The sequence below is a fragment of the Rhipicephalus microplus genome, chromosome X (assembly GCF_043290135.1).
Source record: "Rhipicephalus microplus isolate Deutch F79 chromosome X, USDA_Rmic, whole genome shotgun sequence".
Classification (NCBI taxonomy): domain Eukaryota; kingdom Metazoa; phylum Arthropoda; class Arachnida; order Ixodida; family Ixodidae; genus Rhipicephalus; species Rhipicephalus microplus.
Window position 1 is genome coordinate 426,734,123 of NC_134710.1, and position 22,945 is coordinate 426,757,067.

A 22,945-nucleotide genomic window follows, 5' to 3' on the forward strand; every position below is an offset into this window, starting at 1 on the left:
GCATTGTGATTCTATGTCCGAGTCGTAACAGCTGAGTCGGCCCTGTGATGGGTACGATCTCGTTTGTAGCATGCGAAAGGCTACCTCTTGCACGCGTTCGAGCTTTGCATGTGGTAAAGGGTATTGGCTTCCGCTGTTTCGGTAGAAGGTAATTTCGTGGAAGGTGAGTAAAGAGTCATTAAGGTGTACGTCTGGGCCCAGCTCTTCGGTGCCTGATTGATCGCAGCAGCGGGTCAGTTCTCACGCTCAATCATGAGCGATTTCATTGAGGTTAGATTGCTGTGGTTGTACGTCTTTGCCCATGTGGCCAGGGAACCGAGAGAGGTAATGTAAGCCCATGCATTTGCGTGTTTGTAGAATGTAGGCTGCTTCTCGAGCGATGCTGCCTCTTTCTTAAGCCCGAATGGTGGCGCGAGAGTCTGTGAAGACATGGGTGTGTGAGGGGTCTATCATCGCTAAAGCTATAGCAACCTGCTCAGCTATGGCGTTCGTTGTTAGCCTAACCGAGGCGGCTGGGCGTAGAGCACCGTCGCCATATACTACCACGAGTGCGAATGTGGAGTAGTCATTGTATTGCGGCGCATCGACGAATACGGTTGCGATTCGCAGCGGTACGGTAGAGGATTGCACGAGCGTGGGCCAGGCGTCTGCCTTTGTTGTGTTGCTGGAGAACATTTCTCGAAATGGGGTAGGTAGCGCGGACAGCTCTGGGGAGGGTTACTGTGCGTTCAAGGTAGGGATATGGGGACATGCCAGCCTCGCTTAGAAATCGGCGGCTGTCTTACAGGAGGTGAGGCGGATCACTTGGGCCGTGGTCTGGGCCTCGATCACTTCATCGATGTTGTTGTGCATGCCTACTTGGTCGAGACGGGAAGTACTCGTGTTTTGAGGTAAACCAAGGACTTGTTTAATACATTTGCGCATGAGTGTGTTTAGTTTCATCTTTTTCACCTTCGTCCAGTTGTGAGCAGAGGCGACGTAATTGATGTGGCTCATCAGGAACGCGTGGTATATGCGGTGAAGGTATATGCGCATAACATCTAACAGCATTTCTCGGCAGTTACTTTATGTGACTAGTTCAGCTCAAGAGTTGCGAAAAGCAACACGTTTGACGCTTCTGCTTCGACCTGATGAAACATTGTGGCGTCTGATTTCCGGAGGTATGCAGTTCTGATCTACAGCCACTGTGGGTTTCAGTATAGCAACATGTTATAGAGTCTGATATTACCTTCTGGGATGCTTACACCTTACATTCCACGGACTGCTTTTCATGTACCCTCATTTCTTCAACACCAACTCTCTTGCTATGTGCTATTTGAATTTTACTTCGTGCAAATTCTGAAAGAGGTGATAGCATAAAACCGGAGCCAAAAATTTGCAATTCCTGTGCTGAAAGAGTGAGGGCAATATTTTAAGACTGCGTTTTAATGCCACTTACATATTTGCATGTATATTAAAAGGTCTATAGAGCCTCTGTTGCTCAGTTGCCCCATATATACTTGAAGTCCTTCATGTCGATTATTTTGCCGGTAGCAGAGTCTCCAGACTTAATACGCACAGTACTCTATCATCGCTCACATATTCTGCCTACGTTTGCGTATATGCCTCCGCGCCAGCGTAGAGATTCGAAATGCGACGCCGGCAGCTGCCCGCCCCCTTCTATTATCCCTTCCGGAAATTACTTGTGGCTTCAGTAAACACCGGTGGTATGGGCGCAGCCGAGCTGCTCAGAGTGATTGCATCCGAAGAAAAACTCGAAGGCTCGCTAAGAGCCAGTGCAGGCGAGTGCGTCGCAGAAGTCACATACGCGCATTATTCGGCAAGCCCTGTGGTGCAAAACGCAAGAGCGCTTGCTTTTTGGTTGCTTTCAAGTACACCGTAACTTTAACCGATAGCCCTTTTCTGTCTGAAGTAAACAAAAAACGCTAATTTGCTGGAAACAGACTACTTGCTCTATTCTAATAAACTTTTTGAAAATCTAAACAGGCAAAATTGGCAATTTGAGTGATAAAACAGACCCATATATATGTGTCGCTTAGGATTTCGCTCCCGTGATCGGCTGCAGTGAGGACCATACTTAGAACTGCTAATAGAAAACAAAAAAAAAAACATCTTGAGCACTTCGCATTGACTATTTAAGAAAATTGTGTACCAGTACTTGAATCGCTCATGTAGAATTATGGCTAGTGATCGCGAACATTTCTAAGAAGTCAAGAAAGCATCCATCATTAAGTGCAACTCCAGTGGACTAAAACCGCGTCTTTTCGGAATTTCGTCAGTTAGTGTGCGGCAATATGTTCTAAGTCGTCAGCATTTGTGAACTCAACGCGTGTGCGAGCTCTCTTTTCTTTCCTTTTTTCCATCTTTCAAACTCCCTCATCCCTATCCTCAGTGTAGGGTAGCATACCGATCGCTCCAGACTAGTTAACATCCCTGCATTTCCTTTTCCTCTTGTTCCTCCCTTGTTTGTGTGTTAATTTAGAGGGATATTGTGCCACTTGCACTTTCAACAACGTGACCTTCCACACGAAGTGCGACCTGCAACATGTAGTGATGTGCAGATGCTAAGGTTTACGTACATTGAAGGCTAGTGGTCATGTGACTTAAGTCGCCTGTCATGTGCCAGGTATACCTTTTTCACTCCGGGAAACTTCTCTCTGGAGTGATATCGTAGAAGACTTATTTTCAGCTTTCAGCTGTTCTTCCATTTTGATGATGTGCAGAATTGATGAGTGATTCGATGCAGCCGCTGATTAGTGTCATACCTATATATATATATATATATATATATATATATATATATATATATATATATATATATATATGCAAAATTTATGTTACTCAAATACCACAAAGCCTGCGCGCCCAGAACCACGGCAGGTAACGTATGTGGTGAGAATCGCGTGTCAGCTACCCCCCCCCCCCCCCCCAATGTGACGAAATTACGGGAGCGCAAAGCCACACGCTGCTCGCTTAGTCTTAGTCTTAATTTAATTTTTGTGAGCATTATGCAGGCCTCACTTCTGGTACGCGCCACTGGTCGGAGGGCAAGTGGCACCTCGCATTCTATCGATTACAGGAGTACAAAACCAATATATCTACATCGTTATACAAGTTACAGTAATGAGGCCATAGGGCAAACAAAACAGACAGCCAGGAGCATGCGCCTTGTCAGGAAGCAGCCCGGGAAAGGTGCTCTGTTCTTTCACCCCAACTGTGTTCGTTCATACATGCCACGGTTGATGGCTCGTCCATGATGACACGTGGCAATACAGCATACGCAAGCATTGAGTCCATCGGGAAATATTTGGAGGTTAACAACAACAACAAAAAAAAACTCGAGAAGCATCTAAAGATGACGCAACGAGCGACAAAACGAAAAACAAAAGCGTTACTAAGAAAACAAAAGGCAAGCGTTAGAGATTGCAATGAGCAAACGGAGGTAAAGCTGATATTTTAAAATTAAAATCATGTTGCGTAAAAATAGAAGTCCGGCTAGCCTTGCGATGCGTTCAGGGCATGTAATTGATGATGCGCATTAAAGGTAAAGAATGGGCAGTCGTAAAGCGAGTGCAGAATGTAGGATAGCAGATCATTACATAAATGACCTATTACATATATACAGTAACGCAAAATACGTTATGTACGCTGAAGACGCCAGCCCATTTTTCTCCTCACCTGAACTTGGTAGCCTTCAGAACAAAGCCAACGCCGCTCAAAAAAAGCCTCCATATGTGGTCAGTAGGAAACACTCTTCAAATAATACAAAAAAAACTAACATCGTGATTTTCAGGCCGAAATCTAAGCAGACAAGCTGCAATAACACCACCCTTTTTTATGCACATGAAAAAATTGAAATATTAGATATTGTAAAACTACTGGGGGTCACCTTTACACAAAATATGCTTTGGGATCTATACGCACCGAATCAGTTTTAGCTAAGATATCTAGAGTGGTCGCTGTGATGGCGAATCACAGATGTATGTTACCCTTTAAAATAAAGCTTGTTGTCTACAACACACTCTTTTTTTCCTTGGATTATTGTTTTTTGGTATAGGGTACGACAACACAATCTAATCTTAAAAGACTTCACATAATACAGAAAAAGTTTCCACGATTAGTTTTCAATGTCCAATATAACTCTCACACATCAAATTTATTTTAGAAAGCAAATATAATTCGCGTCTTTAACCTTTATAAGTCTTGTGTTCAAACGCTAAAAATAAAAGAAAACAAAGTTTTTCCATGAGCTATCTAATCTAGCAAAAAACACACATTAACATGGCACTCGTCACACAGAACAGTGGGCAGTGGTCACTGCGCGGACAATTGAATCTACGCAGCGAATATCTAACACTTTATCAACCCTTTTGAACTCATGTCATAAATCCAAAATTGATACACCATTTACTTCTGTGCGAGCATTGCGCGACCATTTCATCAATTTATGTTCACATAGTAAACAAGAGTAATGCTGATGTAACTGTTTATATATGAATGAACAGTAATGTTTCTTGTTTCTGTCTCACCATGTGTGTGGTCACTGCCTGCATTGTAGAGGTGGCTGTGGGCCCCTGTCAACTTGCTTGTGTCTCAAGCAACTTTTACCCGCAGTCTCCTCCATCGTTGACGGAAATAAAGAAGTTATTCTTATTATTACTATTGTGTGGCCCTTTGAGATTAGATAAATTTGTGAGAATAGCTTGAAGTCAGCTGGTGCATAAAAAGTAGTTGGAAAGCGCTCGGAAGCCTTCATCCAGCGGTGGACATAAAGTATGTCAATGATGATTATATTGATGATGATAAAAGGGAAGAATGAAAACGTCAAGTTGCTCCTTTTCAAGCGCTCCAATTGCGTTTATGGTTTCTTTTTTTAACTCCTAAGGTTAGCACCTTTGACGTACGTGGTAATGTATGGTTTTGTAAACACACACTCACAAATTTACTACATGTATCAAGTCTAACAATTAGTGGTGGAACGGTGCTTGATTCCAGTGATCAAAGTTGGGTGGTGGCCAAGCATGAGGCCCGTTATACGGAAGGTGATCGCGGCTTATATACAGGTGTGTTAAATTTCACAGTCCGTGCGTTGCAGTGGCGTTGAAGACTGGGGCATCGAAAAATGGACACGATGCACCCCATGTTCCGCGGTATTGTGGCCCCCAAAGAGTAACAGATGGGGTCACTGTTGTTTCCGTGTGTGCTTGCGAAAGAGAGTACGTGTATACAGTTGCTCTAGTTGGACTCTTGTTACAGCAGCATCTACTGCGGCGCAGTGTAAATGCGTACCTTGGAGCAGAGCCGCAGCGGAGGTACCTCGTGCCGGAGCCTGAGTTCGTTGTGTGTACGCAGGCACTCTTGAACAAACTCACTGTTGCTGAACTCAGCCACGCCTTCACCTTCCGTGCGTCGCACCTTGAGCGACCGGGCCAAGAGCACCTGTGGGGGACACATGGCATGTTTGTCATAAATCACCACATGCACCGCTCTCACCAATAGTGTTTCTGCATATTAAAGTTCGATGACTTGAAGAGAATTAATCGACGACACGAATGGCCCAGTATTAAATACTCGACGCTGCCGCTACAGGGTGATACGAAATTGGTCTTCTTTAATGGTAGCGAGAGCTACGTTGGCCGTATTCTCGCCGTGTAGCTGTGGCCGGTGGCCACACCATGAGCTCAGTCGTTGCCTAGCAACCGCCGCAGCTGGCAGCGCCACTCACAGTGCCATCTGGCATGACGACAGAGGACCCGGTGCATGGAGCTGGTGAAACCACGCTGCAGCAACAGACCAGGAGACGGCGTTGTATCGTATATATAAAAGTGGTGGCTCGGTGAGATACGTCGGCAGCTATGGAAAGTAAGTTGGTGAGACTGAAAGAACCCAAGCTTAGTCGTCGGAACGGAACCAAGAGAAGGCAGCAAGCCGAGGAGACGGAGGAAGAACAAGCCGCATATCTCGAGAAGCGTAACCAGACAGAGAACTAGGCCAAACAATAAGCTTGACCATACTTCTTTCTACACCAACCCAAGCATAAATAAGTAAAGCCATTGTCATTTTTATTTATTGTTTGACGTAACTTTAAGGCCCGTTCGCTTGCCTATGCAGTTGCTTGTGCTGTATTAGCAAAACAACGCGTGATGAAATACGGCCATGGCCAACGTGTTCCGGAAAGATTAAGTAAGAAAAGGAGGTCATGTTGTATCTAACAGTGATTTAACTGCATGTTAAACAGCTTGCCTAAGGGGTCAAAACTGAAGAATGGCCCAATATTGCCAATGTTTACTTTCATAAGCGCTCATTCCTAATTAATCACCGGTCTTCGATAATAATTGATGCAGCATCAAAATTTGCAAACTTTTTGAAGTTTTTTCTTATAAACAACCATTACTGAAGGTGTTTTTGTGAATAGACACTCGCAAGTCTTCCAAGGAGCCTTCCACAAGACGAAGTGCAACTTCAAAAAACTCTTGCCTGTTTCAAACTAGATACCCAGGTGAGTTCCAGCCTGGACCCAGGATTTTGACCTTATGCTCCAAGAAAACAAAACGGTCAAATGATTGTTTTTTCTTCCTTATAGATAAGGTATTCAGCAGAATTCTGACGAAGACATCTCAAAGCTTTGAATACGCGGGCTGATTCTTCCTATTTTGTTTCTCCCACGCTTTCGTACTTCAGATATGTAGCTCCCAGCGATATCCCTTTGGCTTTTAACATATGTGGTCTATTTAACGTATCCTCTGTCCTTTCCTATAACAACCACACATCCAACACAAGAGTTTATCTTTCCTGATAACAATGAAAAACAGCTCATAACCACCTTCCCTTTCAATGCGCTAAAGTCATTTCCATATTTGTAGTTTCAATGAAGATCATCACCACTTGTCTTTAACAAACCAGCTTGTTTGAACAAACACTTATGATTTGTCTCGTGTTGACCACAAATATCGGGTGTCTCCGTTGCAATACGGCGACTTTGTATAATACATTCATATCACGCACACCGTGACACAAAAAAAGACTGGAGTCACTTGCCTGATTGTATTGTATCTATAACCAATATTACACGCTCCTTCGAAGATGGTCCTCGTCTCCACACAGACTCGCGAGCAACCGACCGAGCCTTTATGATGGGTTCGGTATACCAGGAAGCCGCTAGAGTTCTGTCTGCTGCCAATTGAACAGGCAAAATGCACAACCTCTGGTTACCCGCCCACGTTGGCTGACATGTAGACGACACCGTCCTTGTTGCCAACGTGTCGGCACACTCCCGGGCACGAAGTCTAACATTCCACGTAGGGGAGAACCATTCGGAGGCTGAGGACGCGAGCTGGTACAACCGAGATCTCCTCCCAACCTTTTATAAAATTTGCAAGCGCCATCAGTTGCAATGGTGGAAGTTCCCCCTGCCGCATCCGCTTTTAAGCAGAGCTCAGTCGATCACTTAACGCCTGCTACAGACGGGGGCATACGCTCTTTCACTTAAATGTTCTATGTACTTGTATGGCTTAGAGCCAGGCTGTCCTCGCTGTCGTAATAACGCGCGTTGAACTTCGCAGCACATGCTATGGTCATGTACAGCACTGCACGAGAGCCCCGTGTCTCTCTCTGCAGAGAAGGACTAGCGATCCCTTCTCACTAGCGACGAGAAAGAAGACAATTCACAGGCTATCCAGGGAGCCCATGACATGGCCGAGGAGATGCATCTCCTATGGGTGCGGCCTGCCGATGTCTCCAGCGTAGTCCCCGAATCAAAATAAACTTCTTTGCCTACGTGATGCTTGCCTCCTTTCTTTCTTGTGACACTGATGCCTGCGTTCTTTATACGTATCATGTACATCTGCAAAAACAGTATATATACATATATTCGCGTAGTGCAAAGTCTTCTCTTTTTCTTTTAGTGGGAATTATTCTTGGTTAGTGACATGCCAACCTTGCATAGCTGTTCTCATAGCTGTTTGCATGGATGTTTGCATATCTAATAGTTCTCTGTGATCTCACACAATAATATATGTATAGTGATGCCACCGTAATCCGAAAACTCCTGAATTTCGAGATAATTTTTGAATTGCAATTCCTCCTCCTGTCAGGTACCCCTGCCGCGGTGGTCTAGTGGATAAGATACTCGGCTGCTGACCCGCAGGTCACGGGATGAAATCCCGGTGGCGGTAGCTGCATTTTCGATGGAGGTGAAAATGCTGTAGGCCTTGTGCTCATGTTTGGGCGTACGTTAAAGAACTCCAGGAGCCGAAATTTCCGGAGTTTTCGACTATGGCGTCTCTCATAATTATATGGTGGCTTTTGGACGGTAAACCCCACATATCAAGTTGCTATGTATTCCTTCTAAAAGGAACAGGGTGTGCAAACACGGGCACAAGTAGGAATTCGGTACACCACGAGCGCCTGCCCAACAAATGAAGAAGCGCGCCAGCGGAAAAGAACGATGGCACGAAAACTTATCTGCGCATGCCCATGCAATGCGAACATATCACTCTGACACACTAAATGGCTTCCACAAAATATAATTGTTGAGGGATTTGATTTCATCTTTGTGCAAGTTAATCAATAATTGGGTCATGCATGCGCCGCCCATATTGCAAATAAGCCATATGACTCAGTCATGAGGTGCGCTTATTCATTCATATGTCAGCACGAAAGTTCGCATTTATCGATTTTGGCGTGCACTCACGCTCTCGACCCTGTAAAGAAAGATCGGAAGGTGAGCCTTCGGTTCTTATGTTTCAGTGATCTCTGATTGCTGCAGGACGCGTCTGTCATACGTAGAAGCGACAAGAGCAGAAAGAGACCTTATATACACAAAACTTGTACGGCAATCAGTGTATTTGTTGGTGCATTGTTCAAAACAAATATCGCTCTGCTTCTTGTCTTTTACTCCCTCATTCTTTATCTGCACAATGGCAAAACTTTTGCCTACCTCATTGGCAGCCATAAAAACAACAATACCATCATATCAGATTGCTACCTACTTTCTTTAGCCAGTGAGATACCATAATGTTGTACGGTGAACCTACGATATGTTTTTTTTCTACCAATTTTGCAACTATGCTTTGACTTGACATAACGGACTTTAAATATTGAGCGAGAATGGCCACTGCATCGAGAGGATAAGCTAAATATAGAAGACTCGTAACCTGTCCGCTCAAGCTATCACTCATTTCGTGGCCCCATCACTTCGTGAGGGCCAACTTGATGCGAGAAATGGTTATACCGTTTTGAACAACTTTCAAGTTCTTGAACTAGAGCATTAACCGCTGTTTTCAAGATCTTGGAGAATACTTTCGGCATACGTAGTTTTTTTGAAACGATTAAGTAATGTATAACAATAGTACTTCACTATTCTGAGGACATTCTTTAGTATAAGTCACGCCTCCTATACATAATTCAAAATTTTCGCTCACCACTACAAAACATCAAGAAGATCTTCAGAACTACACTTCAAGCCCTTTTCATCATACGGCAGTAAATTCGATAAAAAAGAAAAAGAAAAGGTTGTGAATGTAAAAAAAAAAAAACTAACCAATTCCGTGAGTGTGGTCTCCAATAAGGACCGAAAAAAATAATGCATCTACCGTATGAAACGTGGCTGGAAGCATATTAATGGGACATATCCTTCGCGGTTATCATGATGTCAGTGGGTGCCTGTGTTGAGGTCTCGACAATTAAGACAACAATAGAAATGTCAGCAAGACAAGGTGACTACAGTGTACCAGAAAAACTAAGTGTATTACTAAAGAGGCACCTGCAAAATTTGCAAATTTAAATATATATCTGGTCTCCAGCGTAAACAGCCAATATTCATGACTTCAGGGCACATATGATTCAGTGTCTTCTTACTTGAAGGCCTTCGTAGCTTATGACTCCTCGTCTTGCTTCAAGAGTGGCTCGTTTTGGTTTTGTTTGTACTTCATAAAAGCATCCAGTTAACTAATCATGCTACACTTACTAGTAATAATGAGTTCTCATTATTTTTGTGTCTATCAAGAAAAGAACGAGCCCTTAAATGTACACTTCTTTCATACACTTACTAGGGGCACATGAACTGGGCGACATGATATTTTTTTCCATGCGTATATATTCGACCAATCTCTTACTTCTGGTTTACTTTTAAAAAGGGGAGAATTACCTATCGATATAATTATTGAAAATTTATCGACTCAGTCAACTCAGCGGGGGAATAAATTTGATTGAAACCAAAGGGACTGAAGCCAGGCAGGACAGGAATGGGGACATCCAGGATCTTTGCGGCATCTGGCGGAGCAGATCTCAACCCCACGCCTCTGTTTAAGCGGCCATTGTAATGCACTTGAGCAGTGCCACGTAACATGAAGGGAAGCCAGCGAGCCCACTAGGGCCCCTAAACACCGACGTGCGAATGTACCTACCAAACACCGGAGTCAATGATTGAGGACACCTCCGAACTATTTTTCATATCTGTGCTTTACGGACTGGCGTAAGGCACGAATAATTTAGGCCATAAGCATTGCCGCCTCACCCTGTCGATGAAGGTAGGCGATGGGTAGTGAAGCTGGCAGCCAAGGAGCCTCGACGGCCTTCGCTGCTGGTCTGCGTAAGGCGACGGGGGAGGAGTCTCGTCATCCTTGGTAGAACGGGACATTCGCAGCTTTTCCAAGAAGTACTCCATGCTGGAGAGAAAAAAGAAGTACAAATATTAAGGAGTTCGGAAATACAAGCGTAATCGAAATAAGCGTTTTGCACCTCCCGGTGCTTCAGAAGTGATACACCACAGGGACAATTTTGTACAAGGATTTCCACTTCACCACAGCGTTCGCAAGTGTCCGTAGGCACGAGTCGGACGCGTTGTGCTGCACGTTTTCGTCCACGCACACCCAACTTCCTACCGTTGAAGTTCTGCCCATGTTCTTGTAGTGGTGTCCTGTGGGCTGGGATCAGGCGGTGATCAGGTGTACAGCCTCACCCTGCTAATGTAACATATACTGTAGTCAGCTTGCGTTAGATAGAGAGAGACGCCAGTGTTCGGATTGGACTTCGAAGGGTGACGATTGGGTATGCGTGCATGCCACAAGTTCGTGTGCGCGGGGCTCGCCGCAGTGACGTTAAATAATTTATAAGAAGCATAAAATTGTTTTTGCCAGCTTTTTAGTTTCTTATTTTAATTCCGATGTTCTTTCCATACATATATGCTTTCTGTGTAGAGTCAAGGCTTCGTGTGAATGTAGTATTGTTAATGGGGTTTACCCACCGCTTCTTCGTTGTCACTTCCAGCTTTTTATAGCGCCTTCAAATTTCGAAGTATACAGTTTGCATTTCTGGATATCGCAACATGATGTCCTAATATTTTGATATTTTAACTTTACGCACAAAAGTCAATGACAGGTAGTAAAAACTTTATTAAAAAGTCTGGCAAATTCGTGGCCTGGCAAAGGCCGCCCCCGAGGAGGACCGGAGCTCTTGTCTCCTCACTACCTCACGGGCTTGCTGGATTGCCCACAGTTGATCCTGCTTGGAGGTTCGAGCTGCGCAGTGCGGCCATCACCGCCCCGCAGCTTCACTGACTGCGTTTTTTTTGTCTATATTCGCACATTCCCAGAAAATGTACCTACGTGATGCGTGAGTGTAGCCACACAATTTCCATGTATAATCTGGATAGATGCCTGAACATATCCTCCCGTGATCAACGGGAAGACAAAGAAGACGTTTGACCCTTCACGGCTACATAACATGATTTAATAAGCAGATAGACGTGCAGGAGATTCAGAACAGACGAGTCAGCATCAAAGTTTGTAAGTTTAACCAAAACATAGTGAGTGGCTGACTACGTCAAAAGCCTTGCTCCGGTCACAGTAGATTACGCCAACCTGTCCTCTCTGAGAAATAGGGGAGAAGATTTGCGTCACGAAACTAGGAATATTTGTGGTAGTTGAGCAGCCAGGGAGGAACCCGAGTTAATTAGGAATGAATCAATTATTCACGTTAATATACAATATGTTCTGAAGAGCCAGCTGAAAAATCTTTGATGTGGCACGCAATAGAGAAATCGGGTGATAATCAAAACATCACTCTTGCAGCCCTATCTCAATACTAGAAAAACACACGCAGTTTTCCACATGCTTGGAAATGTGGAAGCGTTCTGACAGTCAATAAATATTGTAGTCAGTAACAACTACCCAAACGAAGTCATCAGAAAATGCGAATGCATTTCTTGAGCCAATAGTACAGAGCGTAGTAATTTTAATGGCGAAAATAATGACAAGACGATGATTTGTACCGTAACAATTTACGCATTCATCAACCAGAGAATGGTCGAGAGTGAGACGCGCACTTCATTCCATTTATATATACGTACGAGTGAGCGCACAGGAGAGTGCGGTGCAGGGGTGAGAGAGAGCGAACATCGAGAGAAGGAGCAGCAAAGCGCTCCACCTTCCCTCTCCTTCAGCCCCGCCATGGTGGTCTAGTGGCTAAGGTACTCGGCTGCTGACCCGCAGGTCGCGGGTTCGATTCCCGGCTGCGGCGGCTGCATTTCCGATGGAGGCGGAAATGTTGCAGGCCCGTGTGCTCAGATTTGAGTGCACGTTGAAGAACCCCAGGTGGTCGATATTTCCGGAGCCCCCCACTACAGCGTCTCTCATAATCATATGGTGGTTTCGGGACGTTAAACCCCACATATCAATCAATCAATCAAATCCCTCTCCTACACTCTCTCCACACACGCCGGAGCTCCACGAAGCTCCCGCGATTTGAGGCTCCTCACAAGTCAGAGCACGCTTCTCCTCTCCACTCACTCTCCGCGACTCCGCCGGATGAGGATAAGCACGCGCGCCCGCAGCTCTTGCTATGGGAGAGGGAGTTAGAACGAAGAAATAACACATGCCGGTGCGTGCACAACGACATACACCTGACATGCTCCGAATAAGAAATGCATGCATTCAATACTACCAAAAACCTTTACTATGGCGGAAGGAATGCCATCTGGGCCAGACGATAATAACGGTCTTAAGCACCTAATACATGAGCAGATGAGGTTTTTATCAAGCGATAGACCACGAGATGTGCTAAGTGCCTTTGGCTGTTGTATTATCTGTGTCCTATAGGGTCTGAGGCCTTATAAACGGATGAAAAGTGCGTAACAAAACAGTCGGTACGACATGCGTTTCGACACTACCCGAGTCCAGTAATTGATTGATTTATATGTGGGATTTAACGTCACAAAACCACCATATGATTATGAGAGACGCCGTAGTGGAGGGCTCTGGAAATTTTGACCGCCTGGGGTTCTTGTGCAGTCTAGTGCACCCATATCTGAGCACACGAGCCTACAGCATTTCCGCCTCCATCGGAAATGTAGCCGCCGCAGCCGCGATTCGATGCCGCGACCTGCGGGTCAGCAGCCGAGTACCTTAGCCACTAGACTACCGCGGCGAGGACCCGAGTCCAGCAGCCCGATTGATTGATATGTGAGGCTTAACGTCCAAAATACACCATATGAATATGGAAAACGCCGTAGTGGAAGGCTTAAGAAATTGCAACCTCCTGGGTTTGTTTAATGTGCTCCTAAGTGCTCTTGAATCTAAGCACACGGGCCTTAAGCATTTTGCCTCCATCGAAAATTCTACTGTTGCAGCCGGGATTCGATCCCGGAACTTTCGACCTTCGGGTCAGCAGCTCAGTACTTTATCCACTAGACCGCCGTGGCGGGGCAGTGCAGTAAGCCGAGAGACTCCCCACCACCATTATTATTATTATTATTATTATTATTATTATTATTATTATTATTATTATTATTATTATTATTACAACCTGCTTCAGTCACATCCTCGGGTTTCTTCCTGAATATTTCGCTGATTTTGTCATGTATTTTGCTCGATTGCGGGTAGTCTTTATTTTTATTGCGCAAGAGTACTTAATGCCGACATAATGTAATTTTATTTTGTTGAGCTAACAAATGCAATTAAGATCTACTCTTATTTTATTTATTTCTATTTAGCACAGTTAATGCTTTTTCAAGACGTTATAGAACAAGGTAGTGAAACAAAATTTTAAAAAATGAAACGTTCTCTCACTTTTGCTTGCTCGTGCCCTACATGATTCCGCATAACACTGCCACATTGATGTCACGTTGTATGGCCTCCCATTCAGAGCGCAAAAAGATAACACATTCGGAGAAAGTCGTCAGTGCTCTAGCTGCCACAGACCGGCAACCATGCGTCATTATTACCGACTCGAAAGGGGCCAAAAGAAATATTGCAAAGGGATACTTCCTTTACCTGGCGTATCCCATGTTACAAAATAGCAATTATGTCGGTGCCCCTGCCTCCCGTTTGATCATTTGGACGCCAGGTCATGTGGGCCTATGTATGCGTACTTATTAGCGGCAAAAACGCACCCTGTGCTGCGTGCGGCAAACGCGTTCGTTGCAGACGCGTGCGTTCGTGTTCCCATTCACGTTTTATACGACGCGACAGGGATGCCCGTAAATAATCTCGAGTTGTCTCGATGCGTTCGATGCTTTTAGTGAAAACAGGCACCCACGCGCACGGCCTTTGTTCAGCCGATTTCTTTATCGTGCACACGTGTCTTTTGCCTCAACCTTGAACGCGTTCTTCAGGTGAGTTTCATTCCATGAAGTCATCTTGAAAACCAAGTGTGTATGCGAGCAGTCTTGAATCGGTCTTCCAGTCTGAAGCCAGACAGACGCAGCACACCAACTCATACGCAGCTTCGTAAACACGCAATGAGCGTTTTCGATTTGCACGCACAACGCTTCCTCATGCAAATCATGTGAATCCACGTTTGTATATCCACACTTTGACGAGTGGGCCGAGGTGGCGCCGCAATTGCGCGGTTCGCTTTTGATTGGTCCTCGCTTGGTGGCGTGCCGCGAAAAATTGGTCTCGCACACATTCGCGCGTTTGCCACGCTTTGCTGCCACTTGCCGCGCGCGGCGGGTCGCGCGCGTTTTTGGCCCTAGTGGGCACGTAGTTTAAGACAACTAAATGGCAGAAGATGCTGCCTGCGCGCTCAGTCTCCGGGCAACGCCTTTTGACCCTGCCGAAGTGGATCCCGAACCTAATATGGCCTTAACGTTTGGAGAAATCACTCGATGTTATATATACCTACTCGGCCACACAATCTATCCTAAACCCTCTGAGGGTCTTACAAAGGCAGAGGAGTGCACACGGCTCCGCTTTTACACCAAAACAATTCTGTGCATAGTAGTTTTAAAACACTTCTATCCTGCCTGTACTGGCCAATGTCCGCGCTGTGCGGAGAAGTCTTCGGACATGGTGTGGGCGTGCCGATCAACCCCTCGCCTCGCCCCAAACCAAACCCGACCCTGCATGACTGGGCGGCATCCCTGCTCGGCTGATTCAACCTGGCGAGCCAGAAGGCCCTGGTCGATCAAGCCCGAGTTGTGGCGGTCGCCGATGGGCTCCTGTAATGAGGAGCCCACCCAGTGGTTGTGACGAGTGGCCCCCTCACAGTGTCCACTTCTCACATAATTGTCCACCTTACTTATTGTGGACATTTATAAGACACTTCTTCGTCTCTATCATTATATGGTGCTCTTCAACTTCATCGTTTGTGGAGACACCTCTTCAGTGTGTTCTGGGTCTCAGATATGACTGGTTTTGCCATGTCTTCCACGCCATGTAAAATACTAAGTCGCGAGGGTTTCACCATTACCATGCCTAATAAAGGCATGTAAAATTCTGCGTCGAAAGTGAGGGAGGTGTTTGGTGATATAGACGCCAGGTCCGCTGGCGTCGGCGTCAGTGCCATTGAGTAATTGAGCGACTTGCGCGTAAATTGGTAGAAAAAAAAAACTAGTGTTTTTTCTGCCTCTACCCCTCCCCTCTAATAATGTTTCCTTTGATATTGTTTCTTGTTGTTTCGCTGACACGATTGGCATAATCTCATGCTATGGTTCATCGAATACATTTGTTTCCTGCTTGTCGCACGCGCAAGATAGACTTGTAGTACCTGATACTTTTATTTTTTTTCGTTACTTCTCGCAGGAGAGGAGTTCAAAAACAACGCATCATTCAGCCATCGTATTAGGTTAACGTAAGCATCATTAGCACAAATGGTAAAGATGACATGCAAACAGCGATGTGACCGCAGCTTGTGCGAACTTGTACATACGAGAGAAGTTGTCACGTAAAACGCGGCCGCTGCTGCAGTTACACAAAGAGCGACACTTTCAGCAGAGTTGACATACATAAGCAACATTGGCCGTTGTTTTTGTTGTTGGGTACCTTCGAGTTGATTACGAATTCTGGTGACACCGTGATTGTACGACGACACCATTCTTTCTTTTGGCCCAAATCCTATAACTATTATAACTATCTTGGCAAGCAGCGATGGAGTAGCCCACCATTGCTTTCTCCTTCGTGTTGTCATCGTCATCCTTTCAAGCAGCATCCGCTTCGGCTCCGCAGTTTGACCGGTGTTACCCCTCTTGACCTGTTGCCAGCTCTGACTGCTCACTTGCCCACAATCCCATTCATTCCACCTCATTCCTCTAGGCATGAAGAACAAAGGTGGCCCCGCAAGTATATTTAGGAATGCTGCACTCCAAATAGCTCTATAGGAGCGGCAAATCTTATGTTTATTGCAGTTGGACCAAACTGAAAAACAAACAAACAAAAACCTGGGTGTGCATAACATAGACAATAATTTTCTGCCGCCTTATTTATCCGCGAACATGCTATTCGAATCCAGTGTGTATTTTTTTTTCTCTTTTCAGTTCGCTGTAGTGTTCGTTCTTCCTTCATGGCACTTTCCGTAGAAAAGCGACAGAATGGAGCTTGCAAGCACTATAACGTGGACATTGTGTATGTATACGCCCATTGAGGAAAACCTCGGCGCTCAGCCGAGTGCGCTTACAGCTGTCTCGATAACATGTCACTCGCTTGGCACTTGTGACGCGCGTCATTAATACTCTTCCTGAAGGTCGTCCCTTCAGATTGCGTATGTGTCGTCTGCGCGTCGCTTCAAGAATAGGTTCCCGCACACCTATATAATACCGTATCCTTCGGGAATGCCTGTAGCCACTCAGTCTTGTATTCGACTTTGACCTCGTGTGTCACGTCACGAAGGTACGCTACAGTCACAGAATGCCGGAATGTCCTAAAGACGTAGACCGCACACAAAATATAGGAAACGATCGTTAAAGTCATGCGCACCAAGTTCGTTCATGTTATTGTTTTTATTACAGCGCACACATTATATTCATGGGACGTGTAGCGCCATAGACGTGTCCGTGACGGCGAGAAATTTGGAAGCAGTCATATGCGCTCCTACAGAAAAAAAAGGAGAGAAATATGCGCTCTTACAGAAAAAAAAAGATAGAAAATTAGGACAGCTTCGCATTAGTGACGTCAAGCTTGAAGTGTGGAGCTGAACAGCCTTGTTTGTTCCTATTTCTTCTTCTCTTTATTTCTTCCTCTTTCTCCATGTTTTTCTCTCATCTCTGTTTTTATGTCTTTGTTCTCTCACTTTAATATTCTTTTTTGTATCTATTTCTTCCCCTTGTTCTTTCTATTCTTTCTATAATTCTTTCCTTTTTCTTTCTCTCTTTCTGCATTAGTTTCTCTCTATTCCTATCTTACTCATTCGGTCTCTCATTTACTACCGCCTGTTTCCCCTTCCTTGAAGTAATCCGCACATCTCTTCTCCTCCCCCTCACTTCGCTTTCCCACTCTCCTCTTTGTCGCCATCCCCGTCTTACTTGCTTGCTTGTTTCTTTCTTTTGTGGCTCTCAATTATTTCACCAATAATTTTTCTGTTCCTTCTTTTGTCTCCCCGTCTCCCTTTCTTTATAGCCTTTTCTTTCTCTTCCATTCTTTTCTTTCTTGCTTCCATGCTTTCTTCCTGTTTACTACTATTTTTTTCTCTGATTCATTGCATTTATATCTCTTTCTTCTTTTTACTTTCGTAGTCTCTACTTATTTATTTCTAATACTTTCTATACTATGCTTTACTCTCTTCCTTCTTCTTTGCCCTCACATCGATCCTCATCACCTACCTTTCCTACCCTCTAGCTTACTATACAAGGCTACGCTGCCCACAGCATGTGTGCCTGTATAGCCGTGTGGTAAAGCTGCTGGTCGTCTGTTCGTCCGGACACGGGTTCGTATCCCACCTCAGCAAGAAATTTTTTAACCAATAATTTTTCTGTTCCTTTTCGTTTGATATTTCTGTCTCCCTGTGTATTCGTTCTCTCACCCACCAGGCTATTGTGTTTCACGCCGGAAAAAAATAACCGCGCGTATTCTGGTATCAGAGCAGAAGATAAAGAAGGCGCCGATGATGAAGGAGCGGACAAACAGAACGCTGCCAGTTTACGATGATGATCTTTCCTGTTTCCGACGAACAAATTACGGCGAGTATTAACAGCTCCTCTGTTAAAGGGAAATGAAAAACATTCGGCAGATCCCAGATACCTTGGGAATCGAAGCATGCTCATGGAAGGTGACTGCGGCGTAAATTTTTATTGAGTGAAACGTTAAGAAGTGGCGCTAAAGATATGTACAAATGCACGCACAGACATGCGTTGGACAGCTGCATCTGTTTTATATAACGAGTTGTTTACAGTTGTGTAACAGAAACATTGATATTAGCAACACCCGAAGCGGTAAGCTTATACGAAGCGCTGGTGCTCGCGAGGATGGTAGCCCTTGACACTGCTACATAAATCAACTTCCGCGGATTTCACCTAACTACTATTGACGTTAATTCAACCTGACGGCGGTATCACATGAGTACATATGAAGTTTTTATAAAATGTGATAGCCAGCACTTGAACCGCAATTGACGTTTCACGAACATAAGGGTCTAGTTGAAAAATAGTTCTGAGACGTGGCGTGGCTCGTGGCAGAATACTTGATTGCCACGCAGAATGCTGGGGTTTGATGCTGGGACTCTGGTTTCTAATATTTTCATTCGTCGGGTCAACGCAGCCGATGTCAGCTTTTTCTTAACGCTCAGGCGTTAAAATTACCCATGTGTGTTCCCGTCGTTCCAGGGTGCACTTCATATTGTGTCAATTCCCTATGGCACATACCCGGACCCCAGTGGATCATACCCGCGACCAGATATGTGCAACTTTCTGGCATAAAGTGTACAACGACGTGCACAACGTGATTGCGGCATTATTCATGTCATCACCAGCGATTCGTATTTGTCAAACCATCTTACCCTCCCATACTAATTTTGGTTTACCCCAAGTTAAGAGTTTAATCACGAGAGCACACAGACGTAGGCGGATAGATAGATGGATAGATAGATAGATAGATAGATAGATAGATAGATAGATAGATAGATAGATAGATATGATAGGTAGATATGATAGATAGATATGATAGATAGATAGATAGATAGATAGATAGATAGATAGATAGATAGATAGATAGATAGATAGATAGATAGATAGATAGATAGATAGATAGATAGATAGATAGATAGATAGATAGATAGATCTTCTAGCATTCGCTGTGGCGGTCCTACGCCTTCCGCGCAGGCCTGGCGTTTTTCTCTTCTTCTTTTCTTCAGCACCCTGATCGTTAGGGTGAAGTTTTGACTTGTATTTCCAACGCTGGACTTCAGCTAAACACAAAAAGATGTCATTTTGGCAACAAGAGCATGAAGTTGTTGGGCCACTTTATGAGCAAAGATGGCGTTCGGCTGAGTTCTTAGAACTTGCTGCCACGATAAGCTTCCCTTGATCAGAAAATCAGAAAAACGTACGACGTTCGGTGCGCCTGGCGTCCTACTTCTGCCGCTTCGTCAGCAACTTTGCTGCCATTGCGTCACCACTGCAGAAGCTACTGATATCAGCATCTGACTCCGCTTAGAATGACGACTGGGCGCATTCGTTTCACGCCCTGAAGCATGCCTTAAAATCCGACTCCGCTCTGTGTCACTTCGACGAGAACACACCTATACTTGTATGCACACCGATGCGAGTGGCCGTGGGATTGGTGCAGGTCTTCTACAGCAGGATGATACTTCACGAGAGAGAAGGAGTTGTTACGTATATTAGTCGTGCTCTGACAGCTGCTGAACAGAACTACTCAATAACTGAGCAGGGCTGCCTCGCGGTCATTTGGGCCATACAAAAAGTTGACCATTATGGATACCACTTTACAGTAGTGTCACGCCATCACGCCATCATGCCTTACGGTGGCTATCGTCCCTGAAAAAACTTATCTAGTGTGCGCAATGGTACGATTTTGACGACATCTACAAGTCGGGCAAGAAACACCAAGATGCTGACGCTCTCTCTCACTGCCCCCTACCACTGTCATCGTCGAGTACATCTGCTCATCGCGCGTCACGTGAGTGTCATCCCTCACATTATCCCACCTAGCTGTTATTGAATACACTGGTCTACAATCACTACACCCAGTTCGCCACACGCCAGCATATGATCCATATTGCAACCGCCTTATCCAACGCCTAAGTGGCAGATCACTTCCTGTAATGCTAGATTGCGCCGAAAAAATTAAAGGTCGACCACAATATGCTCCATTGTTAGGTTAGGGCGAATAGTTACGTTTACACTACTGATGGACACCGCTGGGTTTCAGTACTTCCGCGTTTTCTACGTCGAAAGTCCTAGACGCTTTTCACGACGACCCATGTGCAGGCCCTTTGTGGTTCCACAAAACGCAAAGCCGCACCAAAGAGGTTTCTTCTGGCCTGACATCTCTACCTTGGTGGCTAAGTACGTTGCATCTTGCTCTCTCTGTCAACGGTAGAAGCGACCAACTACGTGTCCTGTTGGCTTATTGGAACCAATTCCGTGTTCCGAGACACCTTTCGCCATCTTTGGGATAGACCTATATACTTGGACCTCTGCCCATCACGCCAGCAGGTAATCAATGGATAATGACTGCTGTCGATCACCTCACACGGCACGCAGAGACCGCTCCACTGCGCCCAAGGTATGCTCCAGGTAACGTAGATTTCTTTCTCAACGCCATCTTATTGCGCCACGGTGCACCTCAAGTCCTTCTGAGTGATCGTGCCAAGCCGTATCCTGTCCACCATAATCTAAAAGCTACTGAGAACCTGTGGCACAGTACACAAGACGACGTCAGCCAACCACCTTTAAAATAATGGGTTGACAGAGAGATTTCATCGCACACTAACAGACATGTTATCGATGTATATCGCACCCAACCATGACAACTCGGATATAGTTGTGCCTTTTGTGACGTTTGGCCACAGCGCCACTGTCCGAAAAAACTACTGGCTATTCTCCTTTCTACCTCATTTACGGCCGTTTCCCAGCATTCACCATCGACGTCTCTTTCTTAGATGTTCAAAGTGACGCATCGGCAACCATATCTGAACAGTTCGTCTCAAGGCTATTAGAATGTCAGCAACGAGCTCGCCCTAATACAGAAGTCAATCAGCAAGATAGCAAACAACAATACGACAGCTCACATCGCAACGTCTCCTTCAGTACTGGGTATGAAGTGTTGCATTTGACGCCCATTCGTACTCTGAGATTGTGGGACAAGTTTCAGTCACGCTTCATTGGACCCTATATAATCAGTGAACAAACGTCAACAGTGAACTACCATGTAACCATGTAACTTCCGCTCAGCTTTCTTCGGATCGTCGTTGTCGTGGTTCTGAAGTTCATGATGTAACGCGTCTGAAGCCATTCGTTTGACGTTCCGTTTCCATCTAAGACGCAGCCGGGCTCGCAGCTTACGGGTGGGGTGCACAATTAGTGTAAGCATTATTGATTTTTATGTGGGGCTTTACGTCCCATAACCACCATATGATTATGAGAGCCGCCGTAGTGAAGGGCTTCGGAAATTTCGACCACCTGGGGTTCTTTAACGTGCACCCACATCTGAGCACACGGGCCTACAGCATTTCCACCTCCATCGGAAATGCAGCCGCCGACCGGGATTTCAAACCGCGACCTGCGGGTCAGCAGCCTAGTACCTTAGCCACTAGACCGCCACGTCGGGGCAATGTGAGCATTATTAATAAACTTCATCTACTCATGTGTACATATTCATCATGACCACTCTCGCCTGTGTTGTGGGGCAGAATCTCAACGAATAAGAGAAGTGTCTTGCGGCCTAAACAATACCTTGCAATACACCTAACTCAAAATATGTCACAATTCCTCCCGCCGCCCCACACTACTGCTATCCGTGATAAAGCATCACAAATGCTTGAGTACATTTGCCACAGTTTGCCCTAATCGCCACCTAACATTCACACGTTAGCGTACTTCATGTTCATTGACCCGAAGTTAGAATGCACATAAGTGGTTTGGTCCGCTCATTAAGGATACCTAATAACTTCGAGCGTGTACAGAACCACGCAGGCAGTTTTATTACTGGAAATTACTAGTATAAGCCCAGTATTACGAAAGTAAAAACTCCAACATTCACTGCACCCTCGTAACGTTCACCGGCACCTTTCCTTTATGTGTCTGCTTCAGAGACACGTTAATAACACAACCGACCACATTCATTTCCTTTGAAAATCACGATGCACGTCCAGGCGGCTCCATAATCAAGGCAGCTTGAAATATTTGGTAAAACAATGGGGTTTAGTATATACTTCTGCGCGGTCACATGCTATTAAACTTGGGGAATGCACTCCTGGGTGATATGTTTCGATCCCTAATGGCCTGCCATGACTGCCTACTCGATAATTTCAAGTTTCATTGTTTATTTCTCATTTAATTCTGCTTTGGGTGTGTTACTTCGTACAGTTTTTTGTAATACTGTGTAGCGCTGTACAATATAGCATTGTAGTAGGGTAGATCTTGACTGAATTCGATCGATTCTTCATCAATCACTGATGGTCATTGTTATTTAGGTTTGCATATTTTCCCGCCTTACACGTACGCATGCTTTTTCCTTATTTATTTTTTCTACCTGTGTGTTACTCGTACTTCGTC

At 45.1% G+C, this 22,945-nt stretch overlaps 1 protein-coding gene across 2 annotated transcripts in view; it reads right to left on the minus strand.

Moving 5' to 3' along the window:
* The window catches only part of LOC119183256 (Golgi-associated plant pathogenesis-related protein 1-like), a 179,286-nt gene that overhangs the window by 65,676 nt on the left and 90,665 nt on the right, over positions 1–22,945 (minus strand). For both annotated transcript variants that reach the window (XM_075880411.1, XM_075880412.1), the window contains exons 2-3: positions 10,517–10,667; positions 5,290–5,439 (exon numbers count right to left, since the gene is read on the minus strand). In XM_075880411.1, the coding sequence (XP_075736526.1) occupies positions 5,290–5,439; positions 10,517–10,666 (300 nt within the window). In that variant the 5' untranslated portion in view covers position 10,667. The remainder of the gene's footprint in view (positions 1–5,289; positions 5,440–10,516; positions 10,668–22,945) is intronic.